General features: G+C 37.4%; 1 protein-coding gene across 1 annotated transcript in view; it reads right to left on the reverse strand.

Annotated features, from left to right (window-relative positions):
- Positions 1 to 823: 823 nt before the first annotated feature.
- PUDP (pseudouridine 5'-phosphatase) overlaps positions 824 to 18343 on the reverse strand; it is a 65983-nt gene continuing 48463 nt past the window's right edge. Inside the window, exon 4 of the mRNA XM_066176789.1 lies at positions 824 to 1409. Coding sequence (XP_066032886.1) covers positions 1233 to 1409 — 177 coding nt within the window. The 3' untranslated portion in view covers positions 824 to 1232. The remainder of the gene's footprint in view (positions 1410 to 18343) is intronic.

The following is an 18343-nucleotide window of genomic DNA, read 5'->3' on the forward strand; positions in this document are numbered from 1 at the left end:
GTCCTGTCCCTTTGAGATATCCCTCCAAAACCTCTCAACAGCTAGTCCCAGGGAGGGCTGCGGGGGAATATTTCAGGAACCTAGCAGTCATAGACATCAGACTGTTTTCTCCAAACTCCCCTTGACCCAGCTGATGCCCCATGGTTTGCCCTCTTGATCCCTTCCATCAACCGAGAAGCCCCAATGAAATGCTACCATCGAACTGTATTGCCTCAGGGCATGAAGAACTGCCCCAGCATTTGCCAATGGAAAGTACAACAGAATCCCTGTTGCAAAGACGTGGGGGAAAAATAGAACAAAGACAACACATTTCAGGTGGAATAAATAGATGGGCAAGTATGGTGATGCCTTAAGATTTTAACCTTTAAATTCTTCAAATCCTGTGCTGCATTAGTGCATAACTCAAAACTTCATATAAAGTGTTAACTGCAGTCGTCACAGTGTGGTCAGACAAAACAATTCCTCTGGACCTGGAATCCAAGGACACCCTACAGCCACAGGCCATGAAAAGTATAAAAAAAGTGAACTTTGCGGGGGAGAGTGAGCTGGGAGAATACAACTTCATTACCAGAAGCTGTAATTGGACAGGTAACCCCTGATATAGACCAAATAGATCAAACTTATAGGTGTCTGGAAAACTCGTGACCATTGTCCATCTTGGGTGTAGCCTCTGGGAGGCTTTTGACTGCCCCAGGTTTGAAGGCAGTCAAACCTTTATTAAACACCCACTTTATTCTCTTAACTTTGTCTGGCCTCTGTTCTAGGTAGCCACTCCAAGGCATCAATGGGATGAGGAAAAGAATAAACATATTGATAGCAATACTGGTGTCAAAAACATTTTAATGGGATAAAAGGCAATCCAGGACAGATTTCTGTTTAAGATGTAAACAGTAAGTAATTCAAGTGGAAACAGAAGCTTCCAATGAAGTTACAATAAATCGTCTAAATAGTTCCATAATCCGAGAAAACATTATGATATGAATAGAATAAGGCTGGATTCACTTAACAGAATCTTTAACTGCTTTAATTTAGCATTTATCAAAAGGACAAACCATAAACATTCCATGTACTTTATCAAAGGTAATGTGTAAAAGACTGAGTGTTAACAGGATTTTTGTGCTCTAGTTTTGAGGAAGAGAGTAAAAGATGAAAAGCAATTATAAAATCAAAATAAAATTTCATTTCACTTTTAATTTTTCTCTAGTCAAGAACATGTTCATAGGCATTAGGCATCAATCATATGCTGGTAAACCAAACAGTTCTGGTCGGAAATCTTCCATGGACTTCAGCACCAGTGTTGCGTCCTTTTTAAATTCTGGTTTTAAGTTTTCATCTGGAATCATAACTGCTTGCATTCCTCCTTCCCGAGCTCCTTTGACTCCCTGAGGCGAATCTTCAAACACAAGACACTGAGAAACAAGGAGGTGAGGGGAAAAATATTATAATGTTATTATGAGCTTCTGATATCTTGTTTTAAAAGAGAGAATGATCCTGAATGAAACTTAGTAGGAAAACTAAATTTTGTTCTTGGCTTAGACACCCCTAATTAGAACAAGAGTAAATCTCCCAGTTTGAACATCTGCATGGTAATTAACCTTTAATTAATTTCAATTCAAAAAACATCAATACATTTACTTAAATCCCAGAAACTGGTTATCCAGATGTTCCCAAGTGCTTTTATAGGGATGTGTTTAATCACAAGCTTAAAGTAAAATTAAGCAAGTGCCTAAATACCTTTAAAAGCAAGCAATTTAACTTTTCCAAACCAACTTTACAACCTGCAAAATGGCAAAATCAGTGCTTTCACTCACAGGTATGGCATTTCCTACATACACAAGGTATGAGGAACAATAAACTACCTCGGTCAACAGTAGGACTTTGGATGAGTAGGGATAAACACTACTTATCAGAAGAGTGCTGTCAAAGTCATGCTCTATTTGCTTAATTCTTTCAAAGCAATGATGAGAAAGAAAACAAGCTATTATATCAGAAGGTTACATTAAGAGGAGGGAGACTCTAGTCAGATAGAACTTCCATGCCTTACAATAGTTTGAACCATTCCAGATTGCGGTTTGGAAGCAAAGCTGTTAAAAACAATCATACATTATTTATGTGGATTTTGTAATTTAATGTCAGAATATTGAATAATAAATCATTTACAAAAATCATATAATCTGAAATTTTATATAATGAAAGATAATGTTTCTGGAGCTCATTCCAGAATTTTTATAATGAAGCATCTCTTCTTGCCCCCTCCTGTCCATGACATGCAAATTCAGTTTGAATTTTTGGTCATGGATAACCCAAAGCAACTTTTGGCATCCAAGGACCTGAAAAATTCTGACCAATACTGTCACATGGTTTCTAACACTTGTCCTATTCATACTGCATTTATTATCAATATTATTAGCACTGCTACTACTACTGATGACAAAATCACTAGTAATTTTAGTAATTGAAAACAGATGTTCAGATGGTTAGGGCAGTTTTCCTCACATCTACCAATCACTGCTCTCAGGCACATCGTGTGATTCCTGAGGCTGTCCTGTGCAGGGCCAGGAGCTGGACTTTGATGATCTTTGTGAGTCCTTTCCAACTCAGAATATTCTATGATTCTATGAACATACAACATCATACTGCACCTTTTAGGTTCTCAAACACATAACTATTTCACTGCAGAACATAAAGGATGCACAGTGTTTGTTTCAGCCGTGCTCTAAGGGATCCAAGTTGCAACTGACAAAAACTTCATTACATTCAAAAAAAAAAAAATTGAAAGATGTATTAAATGTCTGCCCTATATATATCTATCTATCAGAAACTGTGGAAGGGGAAAAATGAAAGAACCCTCTTCTGATTTCCTTTCAAAATATTGATTCTTGCTTTTCAACATGTCAGTAACAACTTGGAGTCTGTCAACAGAAAAGTAAAAGGTGCTTTCTACCTTGCATGTAACAAAGTAAAACTTAGTTTATGATTTTTAGTGAGCTGAAGGAATCACACCAATCTCTTTTGCGCTCATTTCCTTCATACAGTCACGGCATTCCAGTTTGAATAATGTGATACTTTTAAATGTTGATCATTATTACTGTTATTAACTACAAATATGCAACCAGCTGATCCTGGAAAGCTTGATACAATTGCTATTAGAATGGAAGCATGGCTCTGCCTATAGGTTTCGTTCTTAACAATAGCTTAGTTAATGACCTTAAGCACTCTAAGGACAATAAATGAAACTCTGACAGGCTTTTGCTTTTTGAAGAATAAGCTTAAATGTTGCACAGAAGAGCATTATCAAGGCCTTTCAGAAACCTTTTCTGATCCAGCTCATACAAAAGAATGTACTTCATTGCTCTGCCTTGAAAGACCTAATTGACTTCCATGATGTCACTAAGCTTACTGTACAAGAGGAACCAATGATTATGGAAAGCAATATGCATAATGGAAAGCTTAACTAATTCTCTGGAACAAGACACAATTAAAACTCTTAATTACCAAAAAAAACCCAGGCAAATGACCCATAATTACAGTGTCTTGCATGTTACAGGAAATAAGTATACTAGGTCTTTCTTAAGTCTTTCTTTCTACTGAAACTTATTGTCCACAGCACAGTCACATTTTTAATGGATGACGGAAGGTTTACAGAGGTTCACACACAAAACAGATTTATTAATACATAGAGATTTTATAAAATCTTCACTGTCCTGGACCACCCACACACTAAATTTAGAGATTTGAAAGCAGCCAAGTTCTTTCCCATTTTGCATAAGTATTGCAACATCAGCATCACTCCAACTGAGAGACAGATGAGATTTATACAGACTTCAGCTGAGATTCTGGCTGCTTCTGTGCATTATTTCGAAAACTTGTGTCACTGATCAATACTATTCCTATGAGAGCTCTCAAAAGGTCATACTAATATAAGACAGTTGTCACTTTGGAATGAACTAAACACTTAAAAAAGTATAGCAAAGTATATTAATTTATATTTTACTCTATGAATCTAGAAAAAGAAAAATTAATCCCTTAACCAGAGGAAGAAATAATACTACTGCAGCATCTCATTACCTCATCCTCCTACATTAAATGTAAGAATATAAGAAAAGAGTGTTTGTTAGGCTCTTGGTATGTACAGCAGTCCCTCTCTATGCTATATACTACTAAAGTCTGGATGGAATAATTATGTGACTAACAGAGATATCTGTAAGTGTTATTGTGGTTAGTCATAACAAAGAAGGCTAGAAGGATAAAAGATTAAAATCAGTTTTAAAATTAAGGGTTTGGAAGACCTGTGAATGTAATATATATGCATAGGGAGTGCTTATCAAATAAGTATCCTTGACCACATATGACACTACTATATCAGCTCTAAAAGAGACTGAAGGATGAAACTAAAGATGCCATGATTTATATGCACAGAATTCATCCGCAAGTTTAACACTACCATCTATTGTTCTGTAAAGAAAGAATGAAAAGAAAGTTTTCATTATCTGTCCTCAAATGGCACAGAAACATTTGGTATCAGAATGTGACATATTATGTTTTGGGCTTCTTATGGATTGCATCTTATACTCTGTAACTTCTTTATTTTTAATTGATGTTTTCCCCTTTCATAATCTAATCAACTGCTCAAAAGTGTGATGGGTGATTTGTAAAATTTGCACTGTAGAAATATTTGGTACCCTTATACATTAATTTATGTATATATGCTCAATACAGTCTTCTCTAAGTGTTTAAGGACTAATTTAAATATCATCGTATCTCTAAAAAAAGCCCCAAGACAGACTACAGGAAGAAATTCACCAGGTGCAGCCAGGTCACACAGATATCAGAGTGACACTTGACTTCTGTAAACCAGAAGGTGCTCTGACCTTTCATTTCTACAGATAACTCACTGACTGTTCACTGCTGGAAATATTTTTACTTTTATCTTTGTGAAAAAGTAGCCCATACTATATGGTTAAAATTCAAAACAAAGCAGCATGTAAGAAGTAAATTTTCAGTCTGAAAGATATTACTACTGCAATCATGGTTTGTGGTTTGTTCAACAACTTTTGTAAGTTTTCCTTGCTAAATTTTTTTTTAAATTTTCAATATAATTCCAGTACTAACCAACTGTGTTAGTCATGTAAGTGACCCAGAAATTTTCAAGAACCATATTATAATTCAGAATACAACACAGATCCACCATTTCCCATACAGAATGTTGAGATGCTTAAAATGTCCTGTTCGTCATTTGTGAGAGATGGTGGAAATTCACAAAAAGAGAGAGGAAACAACAATTTAACATCATAACAACAGATGCTGGGCCGTTTTTTAGCTCAACATGTGTTTTCTTATTTCCTATGTTTTGATTTTCCAAATACCTGTGAACAAGACGAATATTGACCCATTTTACCATCAGAGTTACTTAAGCATTACTGAATGAATCCATTTTAAGCAGCTGCAACATTTTCAATTTTGGTCTCCTACTGTGTTAATTCTCTGATGAATTAAGAAAAAACAATAATGAAATAATGTGATTAATGTTTCTCTCCTAATCTTTGGATTTATACTCCTTCCAGAAATAGTTGGGAAAAATTCCAATAGTGAATACAATAATGAATCACATTTCATTTTATTTTAAGGATGTGCCAATTTGACCAGCCAGGGATAATAGAATCATATTAAATATTCCGTTAAGAAAGTAATGCAGCTTACAGCTTCAAAACTTAGTTTCATTAAGGAAAATGAGGAGTAAGCCAAGATGTTTTTAAATGCTATAGCAAATGAATAAACTGGAAACTTGAAATCAAATGAATTAAGCACCAGAATATTCAGCACACTAACTACAGCTACCATTCTTTATGAGTCAATGATTCATATTAAGAACTGTTTGGAAATTACATGCACATATGCTTTTTAATTCAGATTTTTATTAACTCACTACTAGGAGTATATTGCAGACCAATATAAAAATCAGATTATTTACTAACTAACAAAACAAAAAATCATTAGCACAATTTCAATAAAGAAAAAAGAAAAAAACAAGTGTTACATCTGCACATAATTAGATCACTCTGGGTTTCTAGCTCTTACATAAATGCAACTTTACATTTCAGACCACACTAGCAGTTCCTCTCTCACCAACCAGTTCACAGAATGTTATCTCAAGGAAGGCCAGAAGGAATAAAATGGTTTGGATCCTTGGAGAAGGAGGAGGAGAAATATCATATTTCTTGCTTGTTTTCAAGACTTGATCAAATGAAAGGAAGTGTTTCTGTGAGTGACAGCCAGCCCCAGACACAGTGGCTCTGTGAGGCAGGGAGAAGGTCACATTTACATGCGGGGTCACTCTGATCATTCCAGATGGCTGGAGCACTCTTTTCACAGAGCACTGTGTGTTTAGAGGACAGCACACTGGGAACTTTGTATGGTAACTTGTGTTACAGGCCTCAAGAAATTCTCAGGCGTTTCTGAAACAGTGTCCAATTATCCCGGTGGCAGAAATCTAACTCAATCAACTCCTGCTTGGATTAGCCATAGAAGGGTATTGTTCTTTTATGGACAACACAAGGCAAATGCTCAAGATGTTCTCTCCTGAGGCTACTCATATTGCATAATATGCTGGAGTTTTGTGTCACTTATCTCTAAAAGTGGCCTAAAAGGTAATTCTGTACAATGAAATGGTTAATTTGTGCTGCCTTCCCTTCCACAGAGAACTATCTTTATCAAACCCACTGACCTCCTTGACATGTAATACACAACATATTCAAGCAATGCACCTTGCACACAGAACTCAGAACTGTAGGACAAAATATACTGAGGGGGTGCCTGAAGGCCATTTAGAAACATCCTATTCAACACATGTCCAGCCAAAGCAGGCTGCTCAGGTCCTTGGCTAGGTAAGCTTTCAGCATTTTTGAGTATGCGGATTCCACAGACCTCCTGGACACCTGTTCCCCTACAGTGAAACCATATGGTGAAACCAGCTCTATGGTGAAAATGGTTATCCAAGATTCTAGGAGTTTCTTGTGTTCCACCTTCTGCCTGTTGCCTACTGCATGATCACTCTACACCTTGGAGAAGAGGCGAGGCCCATCTCATGAGCAAACACATCAGAGATACAAACCAGGTACACCCAAAGGAGGAACTGTTTTGATGCATCCTAACTCTAAGTCTCAAACTGAAACTGGAAGTAGGTACCAAAAGTATTTCTTGAATAAAAGCAATGAGCTTTTTGCCACAGGGAATGTGGACAAATCCACAGGGGCAGGCTGCCAGAGCAGGTACTCTTCTTGTTTGTTTTGGGTAACAGGACATCATCACTTGCCTACAACTGCCTCAGCAGGTGCTGCAGAAGGTACTTGATTTTCATGGAGCAAGCTAATTTTTAAAAAAATTATTTTTGCAATAGTTTGTTTTTGTTCTATAATGCCTCCTTGACCAGTGTTATTTTCCCACAAAGAAAGATCAACCGGCATAGTGAAATTTACATGAATTTTATCTAAACATTATTTAATGACTGTATGATCTTCGATAGAACCATTAATGATAGCCCACATATACTTCAGACATAATGTCATTTCCTAATTTCTTCAATAAAGAGAGAAAGGGTGAGAAGAGGCATTAACCTTTAAACAGGTTTTCATTGGGAGTGCAAAAACATCATGGAAAAGGTCCTTTTTTTTCCTGTTCAGTACAAGCTTTTCACTGAACTGTAGACAAGAGTGTCACCAGTCTGAAGTGACTTGGTGAGATACAGCTGCATTACACTTTAACTCTTCCTGGTCAGGAGAAAAAGAGCCTTTCTTTCAAAATTCAAAGCTGAAAGTTATTGTAGAAAATACTTAAGATTATTAGCATAAAACTCCAAGCACAAAGCCACAAAGTATCATCCTTAAATAAAACAAACAAAACACTAACAGAATTCTAATAATTTTTTCTATATATTTCAACTACAGGAAAAAAACCCCAAACCCAACATTAAAAATGGCAATTCTCCCTTCTCAATATGGATTTTCAGAGGAAAGCAGAAAAGAATGTACAAAACTAAGTTGGAAAAAATACTTACTCCTAAAGTTAGGAAGAATATAAATGTTCCTATTGAACAGTATCTGAACCATACAGATTCATCCTTTCAACCTACCATCTTATACCTGGCATGCCTAAAGCTGATTGTCCATGAAAACCTACAGAACAGCTGTGCAAATACTTATGAACTTGCTCTTTCAACAGTACCCCACCTGTGGGCATTGGGTTATGGCTAGGAATGTCATAACTTCATAATTTATTTTTGCAACAGCATTCTAAAAATACCACATCTGAAATGAAAAGCCTCATTACATTGATAACCAGATCTATTTAAGTAACTGTCCCTGTGATTTCAAAAGACGATTTCTCAGGCTCTTTGTTTGCAAAGCTGCTTTGACTCTGCAAGAAAATGAAACTCAGAACTCAGAATTTCTCACATGATTCCCTTTACCTGAGAAATTATTTGTGTGCTAAATACAATATTCCTGAAGAATGTGAAATCTACCACTGAAAGTAAAAGAATTAATTATAAAACTGATACTTCTACATACAATATGTATGATGTATCCTTTTTGAACTATGTATTATGAGAAATAATTCATTCAGTGGACCCATTCTCCTAACCCTGAATGAGGGATTAACTGTAAGTGCACTCAAGTTCTACTAGATCAATACAATGATTCTTGGTAAAACCAAAATTTTTAATAAGAATGTACTATGTATTAAGAGGAAAGTTTAGAAAAAATAATTATTTTTTTAAGATTACAGTAGAGAAGTTGTGTTTTTCACATTAATCTCTAGCTTGTTTTTATCTGCTTCTTTTGTTTATTTTAGGGAAGCAATAGTTACCTAGGTATTTCAAGCTATGAAAAATGCAGAGAAGGAAAGCAAATGAAGATCAAGCAGTGTCATGTGAATCAAAACAGACTGCTCCTCTAGAAAATTTCGATATACTGTACACTCCAAGCCAAACTATTTCTGTAAATAAGAAAATTAATATACACTTAAAATGAATTCACATGTAGAAAGTTATTTAAATCTTAATCTCAAAATATTCCAACATCCTTTTGTTGAAATTCCCCTAATATGATCTAGCTATTTTATATACCACTTAGAAACACCTTTCAAAATGCATTGATGACACACAGTTATCAAGTTGTGCCTATTTTTCTATTAGAACAGATCTACCCAATAAGAGAATGCTAACAGTCACTTCAACCAATGCTCTCAGTTCTTATTTTTACTCATGCATGCTTACAGGAAGAGTAACAGGTCATTTTCCATGAAAGGAATAAGGTGTGCATGCAAATCAATGTGTAAGAGTAAACAGTGAACAGAAATAGAAAAACATGCTTATTTAACTCTGTGTATGCATGCATGTGGATAAATACACGGTGTATATGGTCCCTATACAGATAGTTTCTCTTTGGCATAAGGCTTATTCAGTTTAAGATAGATCAGTAGCTAACAAAGCCACAACGCTGGCTTAACAGGAACATTACTTTGGGACTACCAGCCATGGTATCAGCAACTAGTTATTATGCTCGTCACACAACTTCTGTCACAACTTTTTTTGGGTACTCAGTTCTTCAAAGAAACAAGTTTATCAGTATCTGGGTTCTCATTAGTTTTCTTCTTCATTTTTATCTAAAAACACCTCCCATTCTGTATATTTCAACCACAATTAATGTTCAGATTCAACAGGGTATAAAGTTGACAGATGGCAGACTAATTCAAAAGGAAAACTACATATTTGCCTGTAAAACAACCTCTCATGGGCAAAGTCCTCAAAATACTTCATAAGGCCATATGCTTAAGTGAAAACTATTGTTCATCCAACACAATAATGATTTTATATTAAAAGTAAGAATCACTTAGTGAATCTGCTGAAGTACCCTGCATTTGCTGACCTTCACCAGTTAGAGTCTTTAGAAAGGGGAAGAAGGCTGATTTCCCATTTAAATTGTGTCCACGTCTCTGAGACTGTTTGAATCGTTATTTTAAAGCTTGCTACCACATTATTCTGCTATGCAATTATTAACTACTTATTGCTACGTAATGGACCCCACATAATATACACATATACAAAGAAAATAAACAAATTATATATAAGCATTGTATAGACTCAGAATCACATGATTCCAGAATGACTTGTTAGTGTATGGTGTTAATAAAGCCAAGGTTGTAGGTCTGATCCCTGTATGGGCCATTCACTGAAGAGGTGGACTCATGCTCCTTGTGGATCCCTTCCAACCCAGAATATTCTGTGATTCTGTGACTAAGACTGGAAGCAACCTCTGAAGGTCACCTCGGCCAACCTCCTGCTCAAGCAGGGACACCTACAGCCCAGGAAAAGATCCAGACAGTGTTTGAGTATCTTCAAGGAGTGAGACTCCACTACCTCTCTGGGTAACCTGCAAGAGTGCTCAGTCATCTTCATGGTGAAAAAGTGTTTCCTGATGCTCAGAGGTAATCTGTCTTTCAGTTTGGGTCCATTGCCTCTGGTTCTGCCACTGGGCACCACTAAGAAGTGCCTGGCTCTTTGCCTGGTTCCCTTCAGGTATTTACTTATATTAATGTTTCCCTGAGCCTTCTCTTCTCCAAGCTCACTTTGCCTTTCCTCAAATGCAGTATGGTGAAGTCCCTTAATTATCTTGGTGTCCCTTTGCTGGACTCCCTCCAGCAGCTCCATATATCTCCTGTACTAAGAAGTGCAGAATTGCACCCAGTATTTTCCAGGTATGGCCTCACCAGTGCTGAGTATAGGGGCAGGATCAATTCCCTCAATTTGCTGGCAAGACTCTTCCTCATCAGCCACCTTGGTTGCAATGGCACATTGCTGGCTCATGGTCAACTCACTGTCCACTAGACATCGTAATTACCTTTTTGTCTGACCACAGGAAACCAACTGGGTTTTCTTTTCTGTTCAAAAGTGTGCACCTAGATTCTTTGGTGCACAGACAGATGGCACTATAATGGAATTTCTAAATTTAAAGGTCTGAATGACAAATGTGCAAAAAATACAGACAAAATGTATTGCTAAGTGACCATTAGAAAGCCTATGATGAGAATATAAAACACTCCATTAGGAAGTGTCTCAGACACCCCAATACTGATACAAACACATTTCTTCACAGTTAAGTCAAAGACAAACTGTCTTCTCTGCAAATGCCTGCAGTCAAATTACAGGGAAGCACCTACATGAGAATTAATGTGTTTATAACACACACTTATTTGGAAAAAAATCCAAGTTGTCTCTGCGTAAACACAGTTCGTTCTGCTTTTCTTCTATTTAAAAACAAATTATGTGTATTTATATATTACTTAGACTACCATGGCATACTGGAAAGAGTGATTTTATATTGCTCTAGCCATCATAACACATGACTTGAAAGAAAGCACCTCTAATACAGTAATACAATCACTTCAGAAATAGAAGCCAAGATGTTGCCAAGAATCTGGATAAATTGAAAAGCAGCTGAGTGCTACAAGCAACATTTTACTGATAACTTGGAAGCTTCAGCACCCGGACATTATATAAAGATTCCCTAGGGAAACCAGACTGCAGCAGGTGTGTCAAGGTGAAAAAGTATCACTGCCACACAGTCCACTGAATTACATGTTCTGGCTACCAGTTAAGATACGCTGTAACTACAAAAAATAAAAGAGGATAGGCTGCCTGTCAGATGACCAAGCAAAAGAGAATCTCAAACTTTGTGATTCAGCACACAGGAAATTGCACAGGTGATTTTTTTTTTCCTTTTGCTTTTGTTTTCTTAGTAAGTTGTAGTGGTCTATTATATTCTATTTCTATTATACAAGTCTTTGCTAGTTGAATCCGGCTGCTTCTAGTGAGCTATAGGTAAGATGCATCATTGAATGGAAAAAACTGATTAAATCAAATAGCAAATATGTCTAAAGACTGAGGATTGAATATCTCATCCACACATAAAGACTGACTCTGGGATTTATGTTCTGAGTCTGCAGATCTTGAAGGTGTGGCTAAAAACACCTGTTTCATAGTCTTCAAAGTTTTGTACATTCTAGTCTTAGCAAGCAGAACAGCGTGAGAAAAGGCAACTAAAAATTCTTTTTTCTCTATTGACCCTGCATCTGCAGAAAAAAAACCCACTTCAAAACATTTAAAACCATAGAGAACAGTCTCCTCATTGAAAACAAAAGTAGGAATTTAACAGGTAGTTCTACCTACTAAATACCAAGATGATGGCTTAAAACTGGGAAGAAACAATTACTCTGTCTAGAAACACTGTTATTATATGCTCAACTAGGTCACCTTTTAACTTTGTTAGCAAAAGTAACAGGAAGAAAATCTTACAAAATTAAATGACAATTGTCCTTTTGAGCTAGTTCACATCTTGCAATGACAATTGTCTTTTTGAGCTAGTCAGTATCTTACACCTCGATGAAAAGCGAAGATGTTGCTCAGGACACTCAAAATGTTTTTCTCAATCAGCTGTTCTTGTGCTTTCCAGTGGTACTGCCACAGGCTTCCAGTCAGGGTTCTTTTCATGTTTTTCTACTTCCCTTATAAACTAAAAGAGTTTTTCTCTCTGCTTTGGTTGCCTTTCTGACTACCTTCCTTGAAGAAAAGAAGCACAACTCAGGTAGGCTGATCTTAATAAGAATCTTTCCTTCCTGTGGTTATGAAATATCATATAACTGCTAATTTCAAAGAACATGTTTGGAATATAAGCATTTAGAATTGTCAAGTTTCTACAGAAAAGGAATCTGTACATTTTCATATGCAGAAATACATACATATATGCACACACACATCAGTTTATATGATATGTACAGGGGGAAGAATGATAGGAAAAATAAGGGCAGGTGGGGGGAGCCTGAAACACCCTGGGCCAGCTACTCCCAGATACACACTCCATCAGCCTACCAGAAGCTCATTCCTGTGCTGCCTTATGAAGCAGGATGAGCCTCAGCAGCCCCGTGAGGCCCAGGTCCACCCATTCCTGGAGCCACAAGGCCAGACCCACACAGACTCACCAACAGGAGAAGCTCCATGGGTCAGGGCACCCTGTGGGAATGTGAGACAGAGGGGGCTGGTGGGGTATCAGTAGGGGCCATCTGTTCTTGGCCATACCTGCATCAGTCTGTGTAGTCTGTCCTGTCTCCTCCAATTAAACTCCATTTCTAACAGTTTTCGTGGACAAGGGCTTACTGTTGTGCACACACATGTGCATGGAAGTCCCAGTGCCCACAGTGCAGCAGTGCAGTGATGGGCAAGTGAGAATGTGAGGGCTAGCAAACAGCATGCTGAAGTAGCTAGTTAGTAGTAGAAGTGTCCTGAAAGCCAGGCATGACCCTATGGGCAAAAGCACAGTCAGTTCTGGCTCTTGGAGGGACAGGGTAGGCACAGGGCAGCCCTGGCCAGCTCCTGTAAAGACTGTGGCACCTGGGGTTGTCCAAGAGATCTGTCTGTGTGTGCACAGGAGAGACTCTGGTATGATGGAAGTGCGAGACTGGGATCCAGGGACAACTGAGTACCTAAATCCAGCTGATGGAAGGATCCTTATTGCAGGGTAAATATAGGGTAGACTCACCTCATATGTCTATGCATGAAAGTGATGTAACAGTCACTCTCTGTCTCCCACAAGATCAATCTAGGTATAGGTTTGAAAACACTCATTTAAATTCTCTAAAATTCCTAGGCTTATTCATAGCTGCAAAAGTTAATGGAAGGTGTCTACACCATGAACATGGGTACTTGTTGAAGAAGTACAGCATTTTAAATATTTGGCAATTAAGGTGATTTTGGTTTATGTTTTCCACACCAAACAAACACACAAACAAACAAAACCCACCCAAAAAAGCCATACAAACTGTATGGAAGACCCATAAACCAAGGCTTTGCAAATAAAATAAGAGCCATGGTCAATTGAAAAATACTGTCTGCTTTGTTGTATTTATAAAGAAATGCAAAAAGATGGTTGGCTTGTTTGGTTTTGTCAGGCAACACAAGCTTTTAATATCTCTAATCATTCAGACCTTTGACTAAGATTTATTAACCTGTCCAAACAAAAGCAATTTTACAGCATATACAACTGCAGTTCATTTTAGAACATTTATTGCTCTGTAAACAGAAAATCCAGATTCTGCTTAAACAATCTATTCCTTTCCTTCCTTTTCAAGCAAGAAGGAAGGCAGGGTAGTAGGAGAAATTCTAAGTGAAAAAAGAAAAAAGTATTTACAAACTTATTTGCTCAAATATATAAAAAGAATAAAGTTAGAGAAAATATCCCCCACCTTTGGGCAGTATGGAGAGGGGAAGGGGAAACAGAATAGGGGCAAAATAGGGGCACAGCTCCATGTTTACTTTGCATGTTTTCTGCTATGCAGCTCAGATCAAATGGCTCTGAGAGATGTTTAGAAAGGAGGCAGTTTATTAGGAGACTGAAACAGGAGCATGATGTCTACCTGGAACATGACCAGGTTATCCAGTCTCCCTTTATAGAGAGAGACACGTGATGCTAGGAATGGGTTATTGCTATTTGGGGATAGAGCCTCATCTAAATAGCCTGATAAAGGGTAGGCAGCCACAGCTCCATGCCTCCAGCCCAAACAGTAGCAAGGCTGAGCACGTGTCTTCCAGAAGGCACCAGTAAACACACACACACACACATACATATATATAGGTGTGTATATATTTATATATATACACACACACACATATATATGCACACATACATACATACATACATATATATATATATATATATATACACAAACACATAAGGCTAGATACACAGATCAATCCAGTTATACTCAGCACTCCCAAGGACCCTCAGGGTCATTCAGCTGCCTCTTCACTAGTGCTCACACGTGTGCACTCAGCCTGGCCACTGGTTCTGCAGAAGCCTGGGCTAGGCCCCTGTGACCTGCAGTCCCAGGCAGTGGGCTGGCACCTCATTTTGCCCACTTGCCAGCACCCAGCTCCATGCTCACTCCAGCTGCTGGCACCATGAACACATGGGCCTCTGCCTGGGTCTGGCTGCTGGCCACACACACAGAGACCACAGACCAGATGCCCTTCAGCCAGGAAGAGTTAAAATGGAATTTGCTAACACAGGATGGACTGCACTGGTAAAGAGCTGTGCATGGCCAGATAAATGTGTCACCTGTTTACACATCCAATGGTTTTTATCCTCTTATCCCTCTATTTCCCTATAATAAATCCCGATCAAATCCCAAATTCTTTTCTTCTGCATCACATATTGAGCACCACACCCTAGGCAGCATCTCCCCTCAGTCCAAAAGGATTGATCCAGCACTGATTTACCTTGATAGCATTTCTGGAACAGCCCTGGGAGGGCCCCAACAGTCTGTCCCTCCCTCTGAGTCCTTAATCTGAGTTTCTGTCTACCTTTGGGACTCTCTGGTGCCCTGACCATATGGAGATGGGCATCTGATGGGATGATGACTTCTGTGACAGATGTGGGAACTGTTGGGGAAATGTGATTTGGGATCCCCCACCTGTTGTCACCTCTCTCAGCTCTTTTGTGGGTCTGCAAACCAGCTTCTGCATCTGGTTGCAGATCTTCCTTAGGATCCATCCAATTCTATGCAAGTTTATGATTCCTAACATGCAAGGCCAGGAATCCAAGTACTTTCTTTTACAAGTCTTTATAACCAGGTCCTGACATGCCATACACTATGCTAAATACAGAAATCAATAGAAGAAAAAGTGATGCTCAAATCAGACATCCTATTTTTTTCTTTCTTCTCAATGCTGTTATTATTCCAATGTTCAGTTTGATCCTAAAGCAATACACTACAGCATGTCACAAGCATTATTATGTCTTTATACTGCCGAGTAACTGAAATCCTTCTATTAAAATACAGCATTCTGTGATGGATTTCTTCATCCTTGGACTGACATTGAGCCTGACGCTCTTACCAGTAATCACTTTACTTTACACAAAACCAGATCACATACTCAGACAGAGAATCTAAGGACTCAATTGACAGATTTTTAAAAATGGTGTGAAAGCTGGTGAGATTGAATTGTTCTAGCAAATAATAGACACATTTCAAAATTTCTGAGAAAAACTACACTGAAGGCCTTTTCTAAGTATTTGACTTATGGAACATTTCAATCAGCATTCATCAGCACTGTATTATTTAAACAAAATCAGAGAAACAAGGAAGTTACTGCACTAAATATTAATCATCTTAAAGAAAACTAAGTCACTTTGTCACTTACAAATATCAGCTGTAAAGAGGAGCTGTAAATATGAACATATCACTAAAACAGTCTTTTACCAGCCTACTCAAAGTCAACAATCATCTTTCAAGCATACTTGCTCTTCAACTGATTGCTAAGATGATAAGGAAAAAAAAAATCAATAGACAGGAGAAAGGAGCAAAAATAAATTGCCCAAACACTTTAGAATTACTAGTTAACGCAATACTAGAATTGAAGATAAAACTCTGACATCAGTGTTTCTAAAGAAAATTTCTTTACTTTGAGAGACATGCCAAAGTGCACATTTGCAGCTGACTCTTCTTCCCACTATCTTAATGAGATTTTAAATTTACACTCCAAATGTTTGAAGAGTTTTTTGTTGTAATGTTAGGTCTTTTGTTGTAATGCTAGGTAATCATCTACCAATCCTTCTGAGACAGAATGCTTAGCCTCAAAAAAGTAAATGCTTTTACTATTTCAGTATATACATCATTAACTTATAGACTATCTCCTCACTCTTCATCTATACTCCCTAAAAAATGCTTGAGAAAGCCGTAAGGACAAATGGGCTACTGCACACTATTAACTCTTTATTATTTATAATGAAGGTATATAGATTAGTTACTGCAGTTACAAATTTAAGTTTTCATTTTCACCTTCAAGGCCCTATATTATCTAACCCACAATTACTTATGTCTTGCTTTTATTTCCTTCTACTCCCTAGACATCTTCTATACTTTCACTTAATTGCATTCTTTATCTCTTTCTCCCACTTTCAGCTGTATGTCTTATATCATGCTGACCTCTGTGCCTTGTACAATCTTCATGCCTACATTCTTCATCCTTCTCCAGCAATATATTTAAAAATACACTCTTTCAGGAATCACTGGTACATGCTCTTCTTCCTCCCTTTCTTAATGTTGGGCTATTAACAGAAATTTGTCTTGCTTAAATTGCTTTTGCTCCTTGTTGGACCAGGGCAGCAGAGAACACAGCTGAAAACAGAGCTGTCTGATTTACTTCTTATTTCTATCACGAATGACCTCTGTTAACTCTAGCTCTGAAGAGAATTGAGGGAAAATACTTGCTTGACATCTAAAATAGGAAATTGGAATCTTATGCACTAAAAAAGCCACATTGTTCATTAAATAAATGCCAATTAGTGTACACTGTCTACAGTGGTTAGTTTCTACAAGCTACATCTGTACTTCTCATAGTCTTAGATGTTTACATTGATTTCATAGTGCTCCAACAATTGTAAAGAGCAGGGTCCATGCCTGTGATGAGCATACATGAATATGATGATTTTTATCCCTTCATGGTTTAATGTGTACTTAAATGTAAATATGATGACCACACTGAGCAGTGCACAAACATCAGGAAACATGGGAAGCATTCCCAGATGCAGTATTGGTCATAGTATCATAGAGTCATAGCATTATTCCTGACTTCTAGAACACCTGGCTACAGGAATTCCACCTTTCTAAACTTCAAACACCTACTCTACACAAACATACAAACTTCAAACACCAAACTCTACACCTACTCTACAACTCTTCATGGAATTATCATATGACCATTGTACTAGTTGTTATTATAATTCCAAAAATATTATCTTCTGAGGAACATCTTAAAAAAACTACAAATATTTTTTTCTGAAATTCAAAAAAAATTTTCCCAATGAAAATTTCTGGCCTGGAAATTTAAAAACTCACAACTGATATCAGTCTTCAAATTATATACTGTAGCTAATTTAAAGACTGCAAATGCATTCTACCTCAGATACATGATCATTTTTTATAAAATGAAAGGGTCTGTTTTAATTTGCTTGGGATAACTGCATTTTTGAAAGTGAAAAACAGTAAGTTACATACTATTATGCTTTTTGCCCATGGCACTTTTTTTGAATCAGTAATATTTTGAGTCTGTAATAGTTCTGAAGTTCAGGATGATAGGCAATCTCTAATGTCTCCAGTCTGAGCTACAGGCTGCAATAATATGTTTTGGAGACAAACTGAATAGAAGACTGTGACCAGGCGTCTGTTCAGGAGAAAGGATAATTTACTAATGGAGGAAAACATGTTCTGTATCAGAAGACATTTTCAGCAATGG

This window comes from Chamaea fasciata, unplaced genomic scaffold, assembly GCF_029207755.1.
Source record: "Chamaea fasciata isolate MVZ Bird 193981 ecotype frontalis unplaced genomic scaffold, bChaFas1.0.hap1 SCAF_2, whole genome shotgun sequence".
Classification (NCBI taxonomy): Eukaryota; Metazoa; Chordata; class Aves; order Passeriformes; family Sylviidae; genus Chamaea; species Chamaea fasciata.